Genomic DNA, 18,415 nt, shown 5'->3' with positions numbered 1-18,415 from the left:
GTGATGGTAAATGGGATTGTTCCTTAATTTCTCTTTCCGATCTTTCATTGTTAGTGTATAGAAATGCAACAGATTTCTGTGTATTAATTTTGCATCCAGCAACTTTACCAAACTCATTGATGAGCTTAGTAGTTTTCTGGTAGATCTTTAGGATGTTCTATGTATAGCATCATGTCATCGGCAAACGGTGACAGTTTTACTTCTTTTCCAATTTGGATTCCTTTTATTTCTTTTGCTTCTCTGATTTATGTGACAAGGACTTCCAGAACTATGTTGAATAAAAGTGGCTAGAGTGAGCATCCTTGTTTTGTTCCTATCTTAGAGGAAATGCTTTCAGCTTCTCACCATTGAGTATGATGTTAGCTGTGGGTTTGTCATATATGGCCTTTATTATGTTGAGGTATGTTCTCTCTATGCTCACTTTCTGGAGAGTTTTTATCATAAATGGACATTGAATTTTATCAAAAGCTTTTTCTGCATCAATAGAGATGACCATATGGTTTTTATTCTTCAATTTGTTAATGTGGTGTATCACACTGATGGATTTGTGGATTTTGAAAAATCCTTGCATCCCTGGGATAAATCCCACTTGATTATGCTGTATGAGCCTTTTAATGTACTGTTGGATTCAGTTTGCTAGTATTTTGTTGAAGATTTTTGCGTTTATGTTCATCAGTGTTATTGACCTACAATTTTCTTTTTTTGTGCTATCTTTGTCTGGTTTTGGTATCAGGGTGATGGTGGCCTTATAGAACGAGTTTGGAAGTGTTCCTTCCTCTGCAATTTTTTGGAATAGTTTCAGAAGGGTAGGTGTTAACTCTTATCTAAATGTTTCATAGAATTCACCTGTGATGCCATCTGGTCCAGCAATTTTATTCATTGGGAGTTTCTAAATAACTGATTCCATTTCACTACTGTTAATTGTTCTGTGCATATTTTCTATTTCTCCCTGGTTCGGTCTTGGGAGATTGTACCTTTCTAAGAATTTGTCCATTTCTTCTAGGTTGTCCAATTTATTGGCATATTGTATTTCTGTGGTGTCAGTTGTAACTTCTCCTTCTTCATTTCAGATTTTGATTTGGGCCCTCTATCTTTTTGTCTTCATGAGTCTGGCTAAAGGTTTATCAATTTTGTTTATCTTTTCAAGGAACCAGTTTTAGTTTCATTGATCTTTTCTATTGTTTTTTTTTTTTTTAGTTTCTATTTCATTTATTGCTTCTCTGATCTTTATGATTTCTTTCCTTCTACTAACTTTGGGTTTTGTTTATTCTTCTTTCTCTAGTTGCTTTATGCATAGGAGTAGGTTGTTTATTTGAGATTTTTCTTGTTTCCTGAGGTAAGATTGTATTGCTATAAACGTCCCTCTTAGAACTGCTTTTTCTGTGTCCCATAGGTTTTGGATCCTTGTGTTTTCATTTTCATTTGTCTCTAGGTATTTTTTGATTTCTTCTTTGACTTCTTCAGTGATCCATTGGCTGTTTAGCAACATATTGTTTAACCTCCACATGTTTGTGTTTTTTTGCAGTTTTTTTCTTGTAGTTGAGTTCTAGCCTCATAGGGTTGCAGCTGGAAAAGATCTTGATATGATTTCAATTTTCTTAAATTTACTGAGGCTTGCTTTGTTGCTCAGTGTGTGATCTATCCTGGAGAATGTTCCATGTGCACTTGAAAAGAATGTGTATTCTGCTGCTTTCAGATGGAATGTTCTATAAATATCAAGTAAGGCCAGCTGATCTAATGTATCATTTAAGGTCTGTGTTTCCTTATTGATTTTCTATCTGGATGATCTGTCCATTGATGTAATGGAGAGCTAATGTCCCCCTCTATTATTATGTTACTGTCAATTTCTCCTTTTATGTCTGTTAACATTTGCCTTATATATTAAGGTGCTCCTATGTTGGGTGCATATATATATACAATTGTTATATCTTCTTTTCGGATTGATCCTTTGATTATTATGTAGTGTCCTTTGTCTCTTGTGACAGTCTTTATTTTAAAGTCTATTTTGTCTGATATAAGTATTGCTACTTCAGCTTTGTTTTGATTTCCATTTGCATGGAATACCTTTTTCTGTCCCCTCACTTTCAGTCTGGTGTTTCTCTAGGTCTGAAGTGAGTCTCTTGTAGGCGGTACATATATGGATGCTGCTTTTTTATCCATTAACCAGTCTATGTCTTTTGGTTGAACCATTTAGTCCATTTATGTTTAGGATAATTATCAATATGTATGTTCCTATTGTCATTTTGTTAATGTTTTGGATTTGTTTTGGTAGTTCTTCTTTTTTCCCCTTTCTTCTTTTGTTCCCTTCTCTTATGATTTGATGACTATCTTTAGTATTATGTTTGGATTTCTTTTTCTTTTTTGTGGGTATTTTTGTTTTGTGTTTACTGTGAGGTTTTTGTATAGCAATCTCTCTATATATAGATACCTTGCATTTGTACTCTGCTCCCTTCATGATTACTGTTTTTGATATTATATTTTACATCTAATTGTTTTGTGTATCCCTTAACTGCTTATCATGGATACAAATGAATTGACTTCTTTTGTTTTAACCTCCCTACTAGCATTGCATGTGGATGATTTCCTACATTTATTGTATGAAGACTGAACTGTTTTTTAATTTGAGCATCTCTACTTAATAACTTTGTGACTGTGAGCACATTAAATGTACTACTTCAGTGATTTTTAAATTTCTAACATGAGAATAACAGTGCCTACCTCGGCAATTACCCAGAGAATGAAAGGAGATAAATGTTAATTTAACATTTAGCACAGTACCTGGCACATAAGAAGCACTCCTTGAAAGAAAGCTGTTATTATTATTATTTTGAATGATAATAGAGATCCAGGAAAGGTCTTTATGTGTATGTGTGTACTGTTTAGTAATTCTGACCAAGGTTATGGTAAACTGGCTGGAGAAACAGGCAGTAGTGAGACATTTGGAGACTTGTTGCAGAGATGAAGAAATGATGGAGTCTGAACTAAGGAAGAAGAGGTAGAGATGAAAAGACTACAGAGGTTGGGGAGAGACATTATGTGAGGCATTTCTGAAGTGTGCTTATAAGTCTGAGTATTTGCATAAGGATGGAAGGTTAGAGAGAAGGAGGGGTTAAAGTTATCCTAAAGTCAGGGGCCTGTGGGTGTTGATTAAGAATAATACATATAATGAGGAAGTTTCCAGAGGAAGCTGGTAAGTTTGGGAATAAGGGATGGATTTGGAGACTATCTATTTCCAAATTGGTTGGTGAAGCCATGGGGAAGAAGGAACAATCCAGAAAAACATATAAAGTGAGAAGAGGAAAGATGAGAGAGCCTGGGGGAAAATTCCCCAGTTTAAGTGTTGGACAGTTTAAAAAGTGAGAGAGAAGAATGGTCAGAGGGACCAGGAGGAGGCTTGGAGAGAGTGGTGTCATGGAAGCAAAGGGAAAATACATTTCAAGAAATGAGGGATAGTTATTGAGATAATAGAATGCATAATAAGCAGGCTTATATGTAGTGGCTTCACACATGAAGTTTACAGATTTTTGTAAAAGTCAAGTTCAGTGTGTGTGTGTGTGTGTGTGTGTGTGTGTGTGTTGGGAGGATGCTCCACTCCAGGAATTTATTCAGGAATCCAGGTTGATGCAACCAGACAGTTTTGATCCTCACTTTCTGGGATCACCTTGAGAGTAGATTCCCCATACCAGACAATGAGGAGAAGAAAAGAGCTTCAAGAAAAAAAGGAGGAGGCAAAACTGCTCAAGGCCTGAAGTAGCACAGAGCACATCAAATGAAGAGAACCCAATCACACAGCCACACCTAACTGCAAGTAAGGCCAGGAAATGTAGTCTAGCTGGGGACCCAGGAGGAAGAGGACCTGCTAGTTGTCTCCACCACAGGAAGGTTAAGAAGTTTGGTTTAAAAGAAAACGAAGAGAGGGTGCAGTTTGGCAAGTAGGCATCATTGGTGACCTCCCTCTGCAAGAATATTTAGCAGACCCCTGGAGGTGGAAGTGCAGGGGCCAAATATAGGGATCAGCTGATCATAGGAAGAAAACAGGCTGCTCTTCACACCCTTGTTCTTTCCAGGAATTAGCAGGAGCTATCATCAGCCTGAATTCTAGTCACCTGGCTGCTACAGGGTGGAAGCTAATCAACAGAATCAGGCCAAAGCTTTCTCTTTCTGCAGGAAACTTCAGGGTGTTGTGATCACTGTGGCAGTGTTCCCAGAGCTCCAGCTTGACTTGTCTGGAGTCCAGCACCTCCCCCCCTCCCACGGGGGCTGGCAGGGGTCAGCAGGGAAGGAGGCATCTGCTGCCTTGGGTGTGTGCGGTATGTGTGCACACATTCCTGAGTGTGTGTATCTTCCTGTTTTGTCTATTTGAAGATGACATTTGTACTCTGTCCCTCTTTGGAGAGTAGGGGTCTATGCCGTTTATTTTTGGTAACAAAGTTTAATTCTTAATTTGCTTATTTTCCAGGAGCTAAAACTGCAGATATCATGAGGTGATTCAGTGTACAATCACTGTCATAAGAAATGCCCTTGCATAGGCTTAACTAAAGAAAATAATCATCTTACACAAACACACACACCCCAATTCACATGCTGAAGGCTGTTGTTACAAACCTCTAAGTAGGGCTTTTTGTGGGGGGCTGGCTAGGATAGTGAGAATTCTGCCTCCTCAAACACATGTACTTAATCACCCATTCAGCCTGTAAATTTTCCTATCAGGATATGTAACTGGGTTTCTCCTGGTGGACTGGATTCATTCTTATTAATTGAACAAACATTTATAGAAAGCCTGCTGAATCTGAAGCACCCACTTTAGGCCCTGAGAATTGCTATAAAACTCCCATTACACTATTTTTTTCCTAGGGTATATTTTAAAGCTACATCATTAAGTGTTCTTTTAGCTGTTTCAAAGTCTGCTAGTTCCATGGGAGAATCTGGCAGAGAGAGAAAAATTTTTTCACTGAAGAGATGAGGGCTGGTGTTATTTTTGTGACTTCCCCGCTCCGAGAGGAGAGCTAGGCTCTGCATGTGTGGTACAGGCTGTTGATGTAGGTGTTATATAGAACCTCGATCTTCCAAAGTGTTTCTCTGTGAGTCTCTGTGAACTACAAGCTTAGCCAAGCCTTAAAGTCACTGGGATGGTTGAGTCACTAATTTAAACTAGTTGAACTGAGCAGAGAATCTCCCCAACACCTCCCCCCAACACACACACACAATTTGAATTATAATTCATAATTCTTTAAGCATCAAATTTCTCCCAATCTGACACTAATTATAAAAATTCAACTAAAGCATAACCAAATAGAGGAATGGAAGATAGAGAAGAGATTTTGAATAAGAGATACTGTCTTGTAGTGGTGAAAAAAAAAAATCTATTGACATGGAGACGAGTAGGGGTAGGAGGAAGATTTTAGGAAGAAGGTTGATAAAACTAAAGTCCTGGAGGAGAAGAGATTTAAGAGGTGTCAAGCAGGGCAGATGGAAGAAATGAGGTGGGGAAAGTGGGAGACTCAGGACAGAGATGGCCACTGCCAAAAAGGCTGCTTGTGTCATTTTGATATCAAGACTAAGACAGTCTTCAGTTATTCCAAAAGAAAAGTTCTTGGCAAGCACAAGATCGTTTAAAAATCATCTTGATCATCACCTCATTGTACAAAAACCCAGTTAACTTCTTTCCATTGGGTGACGTCATCTCTCCCCATCCAGAATTGCACACAGGGAGCTTTCGTCCTACCTCCATGAGCTAAATGGACTCTCAAAGGCAAATGATATTTAATTGATCTTCACTTTTTCTAGCACTTTACAAATTTCTACTAGAATGATTTAATATAGTTTTAAAATATCCTCCTTTTAGCTATTTGTGTCCTTTTTGGAGGTGTTAAATGTGGAAGCAATTATCCCCTTCATGACAGGAATTTTTTTTCTTGGCTCAGTAAAGCTTTGTGCTTTGTGACACCTGATGCGTAGGTAAGGAATCAGGCTTAGTTTCTATTAATTTGCAGTTTCTTTCCCTTAGAGACCTGAAAGGGTAGGATGTATGCTTCTCTGAGAGATAAACCACAATCTGTTAAGTGTGTAGGAGGATACTGAAAGTTAGAAAAGATTATGTTCTAGCAAAGTAAAATGTGAAAATCTTCCTTTTGCGTTACTCCATAACCATGGCAGAAAGGCAAAAAAAGAGCTGATTAAGTGGTTTCATAGGAAGTAACCTAGAAAAGGACAGTCTTTTGGGTTGAATTACTTCTTGTTAGTCTAAACTGGAATCTTTTTAAGAATGTGTGAAGCATCATATTTTTAGTTGATGGGCCCATGAATTTGAAAGGCTCAGGTTCTTACCAGTGTTCAGAAAGCTGGGGCACCGCCAACAGAGAAGATAAAATAAGCTCCCAGATTTCATCCAGGGTGTCTGATGCGTGCCAAGAAAATGTATTTTTCAAATTCAAAGAGAATAGGTTTTTGTCGTTGTTCATAGAATGATGAGCACACCAGAGTAGATGTTTTGCGTTCTGCCTAAACTGTGGCAGTAGTGAACTGTCTTTGAGAACATGAGATGTTTTATTCCATGTGAAACTGAGGTCAAAACACATTAGAAAATGCAACTGCTTTCTCCATTTTCAGATTCTAGCAAGAAAGTAGATCATTTCAAAGTTGCTAGCAGACTGACACTCCCCAAAGATCAATAAATCTCATCACAGGGCTGGAGGTGGATAGGGATGGCATGTCAGAAGGAGTTTTCAGACCCAATGAGCCTTTGTGAAACATGGGAAGTATTTACAGGGGGTTGACTTCAAGAAGAAAAGGTCAATTAGGACAAAATCATCAAAATAATTTTATAGAGCATTTCCTCCTGGACAGCCATTTTACTAAGTTACTAAGTCCTTTATGTGTATTATCTTAGACATCTCTCATCTCTAGGAAATAGTTATGATTATCTTCTCCTGCAGATGAGAAAATTAAGGTAAAGAGAGGTTAAGTAATTCTATCAAGGAAATACTGCCCATAAATAGGGGAGGAGAGGCATGGAGAGTACTGAGGCTGAATTCAAGGAACCTGAGTCCCAAGACTGTGGACTCAAACATATGTAACCCTGCATCTGGAAATCCTTTTATGATTGAGACTACTGAGGATTCAAAGTCTGGTTGGCTCACATAGATGCTGGTGATCAAGGCCAGCTGTATAGGAAAAGCAGAAATAGATAAAGTTTGCCTTTCGTTTCCCTTGACTTCTCTTTATCCCCCTTCGAGGATTCCCACTACTTGCCCTAACCCCACTTCTGATTGCAAATTCAAGTTTCATTTCTATAGGATTTTTTTTTTCTAGAAGGGATTACTGTTGGAAGTAAATTATGATATTAGTTTATAAAGGCTTAAGGAGTCACTCCTCTAAGGGGTCTTGGTATTTCAATAGGAATTTTTAAAATGATAAAATGTTTTCAAGACACATGGGGTCATTTCTAAAAGTGTTGCTTCAATCGTCATTTCAAACCAACGGGGATGATATTTTTCAACTGGGGGCTCTGTCTGAGCCCTGAATGCACATTGCGGAATGGCGGTGTCAACTTTCTTGTCTCTTGGAAAGTCCCCTTTTATTACAGAAATGGGAAGAGAGAGTTAAAGGAAGGAGGAAACATTTTGAGGATGGGGAGTGATCCAAAGAGGGGGAAGAAAAGCATGAAATCTCATAATGGGATGCTGAGTTCAAACTCCACCTCTGCCAGTGTCTAGCCATATGACTAGAACGCATGCTGGCAGTCAGGACCTTCTCATTCAGTGTTGATGTCCTCCCCTTCTCACACTGTCACACTGTCTGTGTGTGAGTGTTGAGGGGAGGGGGTAGATCAGGAAGGGAAATGGTAAAGATTGATGGAGGAGAACTGTCTAGAAGAAAAAGACACTAAGTTGTAAGGCTAAGTTGTTAAGGTGAGTCAATTTTACTGCACTCATTCATTCATTTAACGGATACTTATTGATTGCTTCTGTAATTCTCTTGGGTCTGAGACTTATGACTCACTTGGGTCAGCTGTACACTGTTAGAAATGCTGATTTTGCAGAATCGTGTCTTGATAACACTTAGAATCTGATAAACCCAGCCAACCGAAGGCATGAAATCATTGCTGGTATCTTTCTCTTGATCCTGATTCAGATACAGCTTCCAATGAGAACTTCAGTATTTTCCAATTGAGAAAATACCATTTTCTCTCTTACCACATTATCCTAGAACACTGTGACCAGAACAGCTTATTTAATCAGCACATATTTAATCAGCAAATCTACCACTAACTATGGCCACTGCTCTCTCTGGTAGGCACACACATGTGATTGGGAAAATATCAAAATATAGTCATTATTTACCTACTTCTGAAAGTCCACAGCTCCTGAGTTAACCACAGCAATAGAAATCACACAGGATAATGTAAACCATTGGATTATTAAGAGCTGCCCTGGATTTGTGTGTGTGTGTGTGTGTGTGTGTGTGTGTGTGTGGTATGCGGGCCTCTCACTGCTGTGGCCTCTCCCTTTGTGGAGCACAGGTTCCGGACGCACAGGCTCAGTGGCCATGGCTCACGGGCCTAGCTGCTGCGTGGCATGTGGGATCTTCCCGGACCGGGGCACGAACCCGTGTCCCCTGCGTTGGCAGGTGGACTCAACCGCTGCGCCACCAGGGAAGCCCTGCCCTGGATTTTAATTGAGGATTATGGGTTACATTCTTATTCTTCAACTAAGACCATGCACAACACAGTGATGCCTGATACCTCCAGCACTTGGCTTAAGATTCAACAGGTCAAAAAGCATAGATATTAGTCTGGACTAATTTCAAGACTGAAAAGAGGTGATCTAAGTCATTCTGCCTTGACTATGCTTTTGGGAGTTTGCACCCAAGTGCCCCCTGAGTGTCCTGGCCTCACCAGCCTGCACATACAAATAAGGCCATGGTGAAGTTAATTCCCATGACCTTGACCTTGTTGCTCTCTCATTACAAAACTGCTGTACCTCTCCAGCCAAACTTTCCTACCTTCTCCCAGCCTGGAGGGCTGTCTCACACATGCTCAGGGAGAAGTTTGCATCCACTGAGTACAACTGCTGCCTCACTGGCTCTGCCCAGCATTTGCTGTGCCAGTTGCCACTCCTCCTTGGGAAGAAGGCTGCTTTCCACAGACATTGTACCCTGGGGCTTCCCAGCATGTCACCTGGTGCCATGTGTTCTTTAGGCTTCACCAAACTGCTGGAACTACAGTGTGTTCCACATAGAAAAGCAAAGAGAGAATCTTCCCCTCACTAACTCGGTACCCTACCTATCATCTGGGCCCTGACCTAGAACTGCCAGGCATAAGTAAACAGCTTTTTCAGATTATGCCTCTCTCCCCTTCACCTCCCTGTTGTACCTCATGAGGTAATGTAGGGACAGCTGGAGAGATGTCATCTCCTCCATTGTTTTCAACTCTGCCCACCCTGCCCAGGTCCCCACAAGCCAACTTTGCGCCTTCTCAGTTCAGCCAAAAAACAAAGACCTTTATGAGTATCCACATAGGCAATCTATACCTCATGGGTCACTGACCTCATCTTCCCAGTCTCTATTTAGGCTCATCCAGGCCCATGATGCTACCTATTCATGAAATTTTCTGGTGTTGCTGAGTTCATAAACGCAAGGAAACTGAGGGGTCTGGTGGTGATTGGAGCCATCAGCAGTGTAGACAATCCACATGAGGACTACCTCCAGTAAAGGACGTCACAATAGCAGGCAGAGGAGCTGCTTTTGAGGAGTTTATTAACTCATTCCAGCATGACTGCCTGCTGAATGAGATGGAGCTCAAAATGTGGAAGGTAATTGGCCTAGAAGATACCTCTGCACATAGCTGAGAAAAAGGTATTTGTTCCTGTGGGCTTCAACACAGCATGGACGTTTAACCTCTGACCTTCAGTCCTCCTAGGGCATGAGAAGGCAGGGAGTTGTGGAATTCAGAGAGAGGGCAAGGCACACCGTCTTCATCATATGGACTTCAGAGGAGACAGGGAGAGAGAAAACACAGGCAGTGATGTAGCTCTTTGTACAAATGTAGTGTGCCATGTTTTAATGACCAGGATCCTCAGGGCTAGGCAGTAAGAAGGCACTGTTTTCTTTATGACCTCATCCCCTCTTACCTTTTGACATAAAACAGGACCTCCAGTCATTAATTCTGGAATAAAAGACCTCAGAATCTTGAAAACAACCCAGTCCGGATTTGAAGGATTCATCAGGGACCAGTTCACCACCCTCCCTGAGGTGAAGGACCGGTGCTTTGCTACCCAAGCGTACTGCAAGTGGCGCTACCACCAGGGCAGAGACGTGGACTTTGAGGCCACCTGGTATGAACAAGTACTAGGGCCTGGCGCTGGTGGAGGTAGTGTCCGCCCTCTTTTCCAGGGGCCCAGAGTTCATGGAGTCTTCCATCTGAAAGGGAAACTTGGAAGCCATTCAATTCTGCCTCCCCATTGGAAGACATCCCTTCTGATGGATAACAGGAAGAATACTGGTCTTACTTTGAGTTAGTAAATCTGCACTATTAGCTAAGATGCTATTAGATATAATGACCTTGAGCGGACCACCTGATTTCCCTGAGCCTCTGTTTTTTAATTGACTAAATCAGTAGTACTCAAACATGATTGTGTATCAGAATCACCTGGAGGGCTTATTAAACTACAGGTCACTGAGCCCAACCCCAAAGGTTCTAATTCTGTGGCCCAGAATGGGGCCTGAGAACGTGCATTTCTAACAAACTCCCAGGTGATGCTCATGCTGCTGGACCAAAGGCCACACTTTAAGAAACACGGGATCAAATGAGGATAATGGCCTTGTTACTTCATGGCAGATGCAGAGAGGGCTAAACCAGGCTGACCAACGTGTCCCAGTTTGTCAAGGACTTTCCTGATTTTAACACTGAAAGTCCTATGTCCTAGGAAACCCCTTGGTCCCAGGCAAACTGGGACAAGTGACCACACTAGGCTAAACTCAAAATGAGATGAAGTTACAGAAGCATTTATAAATGATAAATTCTTTAGCATTGTAAGGTATGACTCTTATTTTAACATCCTCAACAATCAGTGATTAGGCCTCTGAATCCCAGTTTGCTTTTTGAGCAGGTATCTCATTCCTTTGCTGAAGCTCTAATTGTTAGAAACTTCTACCCTGTGATAAGCTGGAATCTGCCCCCTGGTAGCTTCCTCCCACTGGCAGAGTGTTACTCCACTCCTTTTATTATGTGATAGGTTGGAAATGCTTGAAGAGAACCTCACCTCAATATTTTTTCTCCTTTTTTCAAGTGTTCCCCATGGGCAGAAGTCTGATGTATTTATGTTGAAAAGGGCACGAAATTGAGCCAGTCGGGATACAAGCTGGGCCTCCCACTAAGGAGGGGGACTGAGTAGATCATTTAACTTTTAGCTCAGATTCCTCATCTCTAAATTGGAGATAATAATAGTACCTGCCTCAGGTATATTGAGAGAATTTAATGAAGTAATTACATAAAATACTTAGCACACAGCCTGACACGGTAATACCCCTGAAAATGCAGCAATTCAAGCAACAGGCCAAGCCAAGCAGATTAGAATACTAGGAAGTCCTCTTCAAAAATTCTTCAAGCATGGAGGGAAACTTACCCTGGAAGCCCCACTGGGCCCTGGTGCCAGATTATGAAGATAACCTAGTTATGCTCAATAGGTTTATTGACTTGTGTGCATGTGTGTGTGTGTGTAGGGAAATGGGAAGTTAGGGTTTTTTTTTTTTTTTTTTTCTTTTTGGCATTACAGGATATTAATCCTCTCTAAAACCAGCAATAAAATTGTTTTTGGGGAGACAGGCAGAGAGGGTAACACTTCTTAGCTTCATAATACGTTCCCCAAAGACCACCCTGTGAGAGCCCTCAGTTCTCTTTTCTGTGTTTTAGGGACACTCTTAGGGACATTTTCCTGAAGAAATTTGCTGGACCCTATGACAAAGGCGAGTACTCGCCCTCTATCCAGAAGACCCTCTATGACATCCAGGTGCTCTCCCTGAGCCAGGTTCCTGAGGTAGGTTTTGTCACTTGCCATTCCGAGGACTGAGAGAACTTGTGTCTCCTGTCAGCTCTGAGAAAGAGAGTTAAAATAAGAAAGTGGAAGACACATGAAAAATGACATCTGTTGTTGCTCAAAAGCTTGTTATAGCAAGTGAGAAGAGAATAAAAAAATGTAAAAATCTGTCTGACCTGAAAACACAGGCCACTGCTGTTGTTCTTTAGTTTTGTTGAAAATTCTGAGTCTCTTCAACCTGCTACAATTTAGGACACTCAAATGCCCTGAAAGAGGGGTAATTATCCCAAGGGTCTATGTTTCAGGAGAGCCAGAGAATGAAGGATAAATGCAGAGAGATTTCATCCATCCATCCATTCGATATTATTGAATGGTTATTATGTCTCTGTCAGCACATGAGGAAATCAGAGATAAATTAGACATCGTCCCTACCCTCAAGGAGTTCATCATTAAGTGAAAAGAGAAAATAAGTAAACTAACAGTTCAATAGATAATAGAATATTATGGAAATTCAGAGGAAGTCACCTAACTCCAGTGTAAGGGATAGTGCAAGCTAGGCTTTCTGGAGGAAGAGGTATTTGAGCTGAGTCTTAAGGAACAGGTAGGGGTTATCTGAGTTCATACTCAAGGGTGAGAGAGCGGGTAGGGGTGGAGACAGGAAGCAGCATGGAACAGTCATTTACTGCTGAGGCTCTGCCACAAGTGAAGCTCCAGGAGTGAAAGTCTTTCCATGTGCCTAGAGATGAGTTGGGAAGCAGATTGGGAAGCCCTTTGTGGGCTTCTCTGTAGAGTCTGTATTTTACCCTGAAAACTCTTAGGAGCCACTGAGGGATCTAAGCAAGGTGTGGCGCTACCAGATTTGCACTCTAGAAAGACCACTCTGAAAGACATGTGATAGATTGAAGGGATCATGGGCCATAGACAAGGAGAACTGTTGGGAGGCTGTGGCAGAAAACTGGCAATGAGGATGTGAACTAAGGCCATGATGGGATGGAGAGGAACAGTGCCATCCTTAGACCTGGGCACAAGGGACTCCTGCCACGGCCCACACACACCCTCCAAGCCCTCCTCTAGCTATGCCTCTCTCTGCTGGGTGAGGAGTCCATGGGACCAAGGCAACAAACACTTCAGGAGCCTGTGCTTCCCCTTCTAGACCATTCTCTGGATGTTTACATCCCAGAATATCCTGCCCAAATAACCCCGAGACTTCTCCTAGAACCTGTGCAAGCCTGTTCCCCAGATCTAGCCCCTAGAGTGCAGGTCATGCCATCAGTGTACCCTTAAGCCCGAGAGTGAGAAAAGGGGCAAATGTTTGCTAGAGGTATGAATGGGACTTGACATGCAAGCTGGGGTAACCACCCACATGAGTCCAAGAGATAAGATGGGATGGCCAGGGCTGACGGCTGGCTCTTCCCATGATGCCAGGTCCTGGCCTGATGCTGCAAGGAATCAGAGAATTTTAAATTCGATCCTGACCTTCCAGATTGTGAAGAAGGAATATTTGTCAAGTTAGAGGGACAGAATATATTTCACTTGAAAGTACTTTAGCTTGATTCATAACTTTTAAATCTTTAAACATCTGGTATGGGGTTGTCCAATTGTAGTCTTACTCCAGGGCCTGCAAATGTTAGAGACAAGCCTGGAGAGGAGGGAATGGATGGAGGGGGAATTTAAGAGGTTGATGAGCCAGCACCAGGAGGCCAGTTGGATGCTGCAGATGTCCCAGGTTTCTGACCCAAGGAGATTTTACTTTTCTGAGAAACGGATTTCGTACACAGAGAGAAGAGTGGGTCCATCATTTAATAATAGTACTAGCAGGAGAGAACAGTGTCAAGCAGTAGAGGAACATCAGAGGAACATCTCAGAGACAGGTAGAATCTGAGTAATGAGCTAGTGGGTAGTTGGGGGTTGGGGGAAGGAGTAAGAGAGACAGATTCACAGTTTCCCCATGTAATGCATATTGTTGTGGATTTCAGATAGAAGCTATGGAAATCAGCCTGCCAAACATTCACTACTTTACCATAGACATGTCCCAGATGGGACTGATCAACAGGGAAGAGGTAAGAGAACTTCCAACATATTTAAAGCACATTTCCCCCCACCCACTCTTTACCCCTCTTTATAAACTTGGGATGATACTATCCCCTGTCATAACTCCTAACAGCTGTTGCTTTTGGAATATTTATAGTTGCCACTGCTTAGAGCCCTCTTAGACTCTGGTCTTTCACTATTTGAGGCTGGAGCATGCTAGAAGTGGATGAATACTTATAAAGGAAGGTTGGAAGTTGTAGACAGTAAAAGACAAGTAAAGAACAGCGTGTGCCCAAGGAAATAGCTTTGAGATCTACTTCTCCGAAAATTGCCACAGAAGGACACAGCTCCATTATTCTTCTATCATGAAGCGATGAGGAGGAAAAGAAAGATTCTATTTTCATTTTCTTCTATCATCTCTAACTTTTAAGTAGTCAATTTAAGTGGAATACAATATACACACAAAAAATGAAGATATTTGTGTTTCTAGTTGCAATTACAGCAGGCAAGATGAGGAAGTTCATTTTTTGAAAGGAAACCTTGCCTTGAAAAAAGCACTTACCCTGACTTGTTTTCAGCCATGCAAAAGGTTAAGCCAAGTCAGTGTGTCTGACTAGCCAGCCTGAAGTCCCAACAGGTAGCCTGCTGTGGTCAGTCCTGGGAGATCAGAACTGTCCCTTCCCCACTTGGACCACTCTCAGAATGGCAGGTTTTCTCTATTTGATCCATCTTCCCATGGGCTTCTAGAATGCTAAAAAACACCATTCTATTGGCTGCTTTTAGTGTGTAGGGGGAGTGAGATAGGAAGGGACTACCTATTACCATGGCCCTGCTGCTCATATACTTTGGTGGATAAAGGCCAATGAAGGGAGTCCAAAAGGTCCTACATTCTGGGCCTGCTGATCCAGGAGCCTTATTAGTCACAGCCACTCTGGCCAGGTACCTTGTTTCTGTTCTGCAAATTATGTTGAGGGCTCCATCAGGCTTTGTACCACTACAGCTGGAGCTGGAGGCTGGGGAGCAGTGCTGGGTAACTAAGGTCATGCTCGGTTGCCAGGTGTAGTTGGTATAGGGCCCTGAGTTAAAGAGGAGTGCAATCTTGGTCCCACTCGCTGTCCACTCAGCTGAAAGGAAGGAGAGGCAGCACTATTTACTTCAGAGGAAGGAGAGGATGTAGATTCCCAGAATGCTGTTAATTAGAATGTAAAGACTTTTTTGACTGATTACTTTTTTTTTTTTACCACTATACATTTCCAGAACTTTTTTTTTTTTCCCCGCATTGGGTCTTCATTGCTGCACGCTGGCTTTCTCTAGTTGCGGTGAGCGTGCTTCTCATTGCAGTGGCTTCTCTTGTTGCTGAGCACGGGCTCTAGGCATTTCGGCTTCAGTAGTTGCAGCACAGGGCCCTAGAGCACGTGGGCTTCAGTAGTTGTGGTGCGCAGGCTCTAGAGAGCAGGCTCAGTAGTTGTGGTGCGTGGGCTCTAGAGAGCAGGCTCAGTAGTTGTGGTGCACGGGCTTTGTCGCTCCGTAGCATGTGGGATCTTCCCAGACCAGGGCTCGAACCCGTGTCCCCTGCTTTGGCAGGTGGATTCTTAACCACTGCACCACCAGGGAAGTCCCGACTGATTACTTTTTAAAGGGCAGGAAAGGGACCTGGGCATGTTCAACAAAGGTGAAACCAATGGGCCCCAAACAGAGAAAGGGTCAGGCATCATGAATAGAGCAGTGCTTAGCTCAGGAACCCAGATGGAGAGAGGAGGGTCTCCCAGGGCCCCCTGATGCCTCGGGCCTGCGGTGATCCTAGCTCGAAGGTGTGCCAGCAGACTGAGGCCACAGTGTCTTTTGCTCAAGAAGTAAGACACGAAGCTTCCTCTGGAGACCTGGAGGCAGGAAGGCCCGAGTCCCTTTGGGCCAGGGCTCCGCATAAAGGCACCCGAGTGACCGAACAAGCTGTCCCCATGTCTGTGTCTGCTCTCTGGGGCTGGCTGGAGCCACTCTTGGGCCCTCACTCAGCAGGTGTGTACATAGTGAGGGCAACATATGAGAAGCCCTCAGTGAGTCAGGACACACTGAAAACAGCAGAGAAATGACAAATGACAGGGTGGGAAGACAGAAGAACTGTAAATGCACAGCTGTCTGGAGCCATTTAGCATTGGGCTAAGAGCCCTGAGGACCTCAAATGTTCCTGAGGGCACAGCAGTATTTAGCATTGACAATGATTGGCGTTCAGAGCGAGTCATCAAGCAAAGGCCAAATTATGTTCACCACACTCTGTTTGAAAAGCAGGGAAATGTAATGAATTTGAGAAACATTTATATCCTGATGATTAAAATTTTTCAAAAAACTCTTTAATTTTCTGGAAAATCGCCTCAGGTCTCAACTACTGCCAGAAAAGTAAGGTATTACCTTGCTTGAAGTAACTACTGTAGGGCCTATACATTTTCCTGTTTAGCAAGTTGTTTTTTGTTGTTGATTTCATATTAATTTGTAGAAAAAAGGGTAGGTCTGTTTTAATGCCTCTGAATTTACCATGTGGTTTTTCTACAGGTCTTGCTACCATTAGACAATCCATATGGCAGAATTACTGGTACAGTCAAGAGGAAGCTGACTTCAAAGCTGTAACATTGTGGCCACCAGTGGGAGTCCATTCTCAGTTGAGGCATTCCTTAAGCCACTTGTGATGCTGGAAATCATAGTGTGTAGCCATGCAAAATTTCAACCTAGTATGTTGAGTTATAGTGTTCATTTTGCGCCTATATGAAAGAATTCTTCTACACCTAGCTCAGCGAAGTGTTTCAGAATTAGTAATTATAACATGCTTTGTGGACACAGTTTACTTTACAAATGCTGAGCAGTATTAGAATAATCATAAATCAATATTTCATTTCAGTGGTCTTGTTCCTTCCTATCTTAGAGAAGCTTTAGAATCCATTCATTAAGAAGATAATCATGAATCAATGGAGGTGTGATACCAGTTAATTTTGTGCACAAGTTTAAGAAGCTAGCATTGTTTTCATCCTACTGATGCTAAAACTTGCTCCTTGGTAATGCAATGATATTAATGACAATATCATATTTTGAAAAATATCACCATTGTGACTTCAATTAGACTAAATACTTGAGTTCTTAAGAATGCTCTAGCATATGTATCATTGGGAGTATATTTCCACTCTAAAAGTACTCTTTAATCTTAATGTATTGGTTTTATGACTTTTACAACCCTTAAAGAATATTTAGTATACACTGAGGCACTGAAAAAAGTGTAAATGGCTTTTCTTTGAATAATGCATCACTTTGGCACAAAGAGCCACATTTAATAAGTGGTAAGTCAATACTCAGGTGGTTGAATATACATATAGAAAGACTAGAGACTATATTTATGAAAATATCAGCAATGATGATTTCTGGATGGTGGGATTATGAGCGATTTTTTTTTGTCATGTGATTTTTTGAATCTTCCAGATATGAACATTTATTACTTTTATAATCAGGGAAATAAATTTAACTGATGATTTAAAGATGTATGCATATTTGAGTGGTGGTTATCTTTGTATCAGTTAACTAACACTACTGTTGTATATATACCATAAAGCTTCATAAACTATAATTTTAGCAATCCATGACAAAAACTTGTGTACATGAACATTCTAGATAACCTTCCTCCATCTAAAAATCTATTTATTTAAACTTTTTGTCTCCATTTTTAATAAATACTTACCTAAGAGTACTTAGTATTATTTGATAATTCTGCATTCACCTTTATGATACTGCTACTTAAGGCGGTATGGTGCCGTGTTTGATTGCACAAACTCATTTAAATCCTGGCCCCAACTCTTACTAGCTCTATGACAAGATTCCTCATCTGTAAAATGGATATGAAAATAGAACCTACCTCAGAGGTTTTTTTGAGGATTAAATGAATTAATGTTTGTAAAGAGCAATGGTAGTTTTTATGCCTGACACACAGAAATTTCTGTGTTTGTTAAATGAAAAATCCTGCCTTCTTTTCATTTGTTGTTAGACCTACATGGAAAGTCATCACTGGGCTTTATGGGTGAGATGAGAGATGGGAGGTCTGAGAGCAGCAAACCGTAGAAGGTGCCACAGGCCATTCTCAAGCTGCTGCTGCCTACTTGCAAAGAACATGAGATAAGAAGGATGAAGTAATGTGATAAGGAATGTTTTGTGCTATATTGACTACTCATGTACAAAATGTGCTTCTACATCATGTAACTTGCGTGGCCAAATGGCTAGTACATTTTATTCCTCTGCTGATTTGATAATTCTCTGCAAAAGGGAATTTAGACTCTAACATGATTTTTCCTAAAAGAAAAACAAAAAACCAAAAA

The 18,415-nt window shown here is 41.5% G+C and overlaps 1 protein-coding gene across 2 annotated transcripts in view; it reads left to right on the top strand.

Moving 5' to 3' along the window:
- LOC309800250 (uricase) overlaps window positions 1-17,774 on the top strand; it is a gene marked incomplete at its 5' end in the record, with an annotated part of 130,573 nt that extends 112,799 nt beyond the window's left edge. For both annotated transcript variants that reach the window (XM_082614284.1, XM_082614283.1), the window contains 4 exons: window positions 10,148-10,334; window positions 11,912-12,035; window positions 14,012-14,095; window positions 16,614-17,774. In XM_082614284.1, the coding sequence (XP_082470410.1) occupies window positions 10,148-10,334; window positions 11,912-12,035; window positions 14,012-14,095; window positions 16,614-16,688 (470 nt within the window). In that variant the 3' untranslated portion in view covers window positions 16,689-17,774. The remainder of the gene's footprint in view (window positions 1-10,147; window positions 10,335-11,911; window positions 12,036-14,011; window positions 14,096-16,613) is intronic.
- Window positions 17,775-18,415: the final 641 nt, after the last annotated feature.

This window comes from Mesoplodon mirus (genome assembly GCF_964341445.2).
Source record: "Mesoplodon mirus genome assembly, chromosome: 3".
NCBI classification, from domain to species: Eukaryota; Metazoa; Chordata; class Mammalia; order Artiodactyla; family Ziphiidae; genus Mesoplodon; species Mesoplodon mirus.
This window is presented reverse-complemented; position numbering and strand designations above follow the sequence as displayed.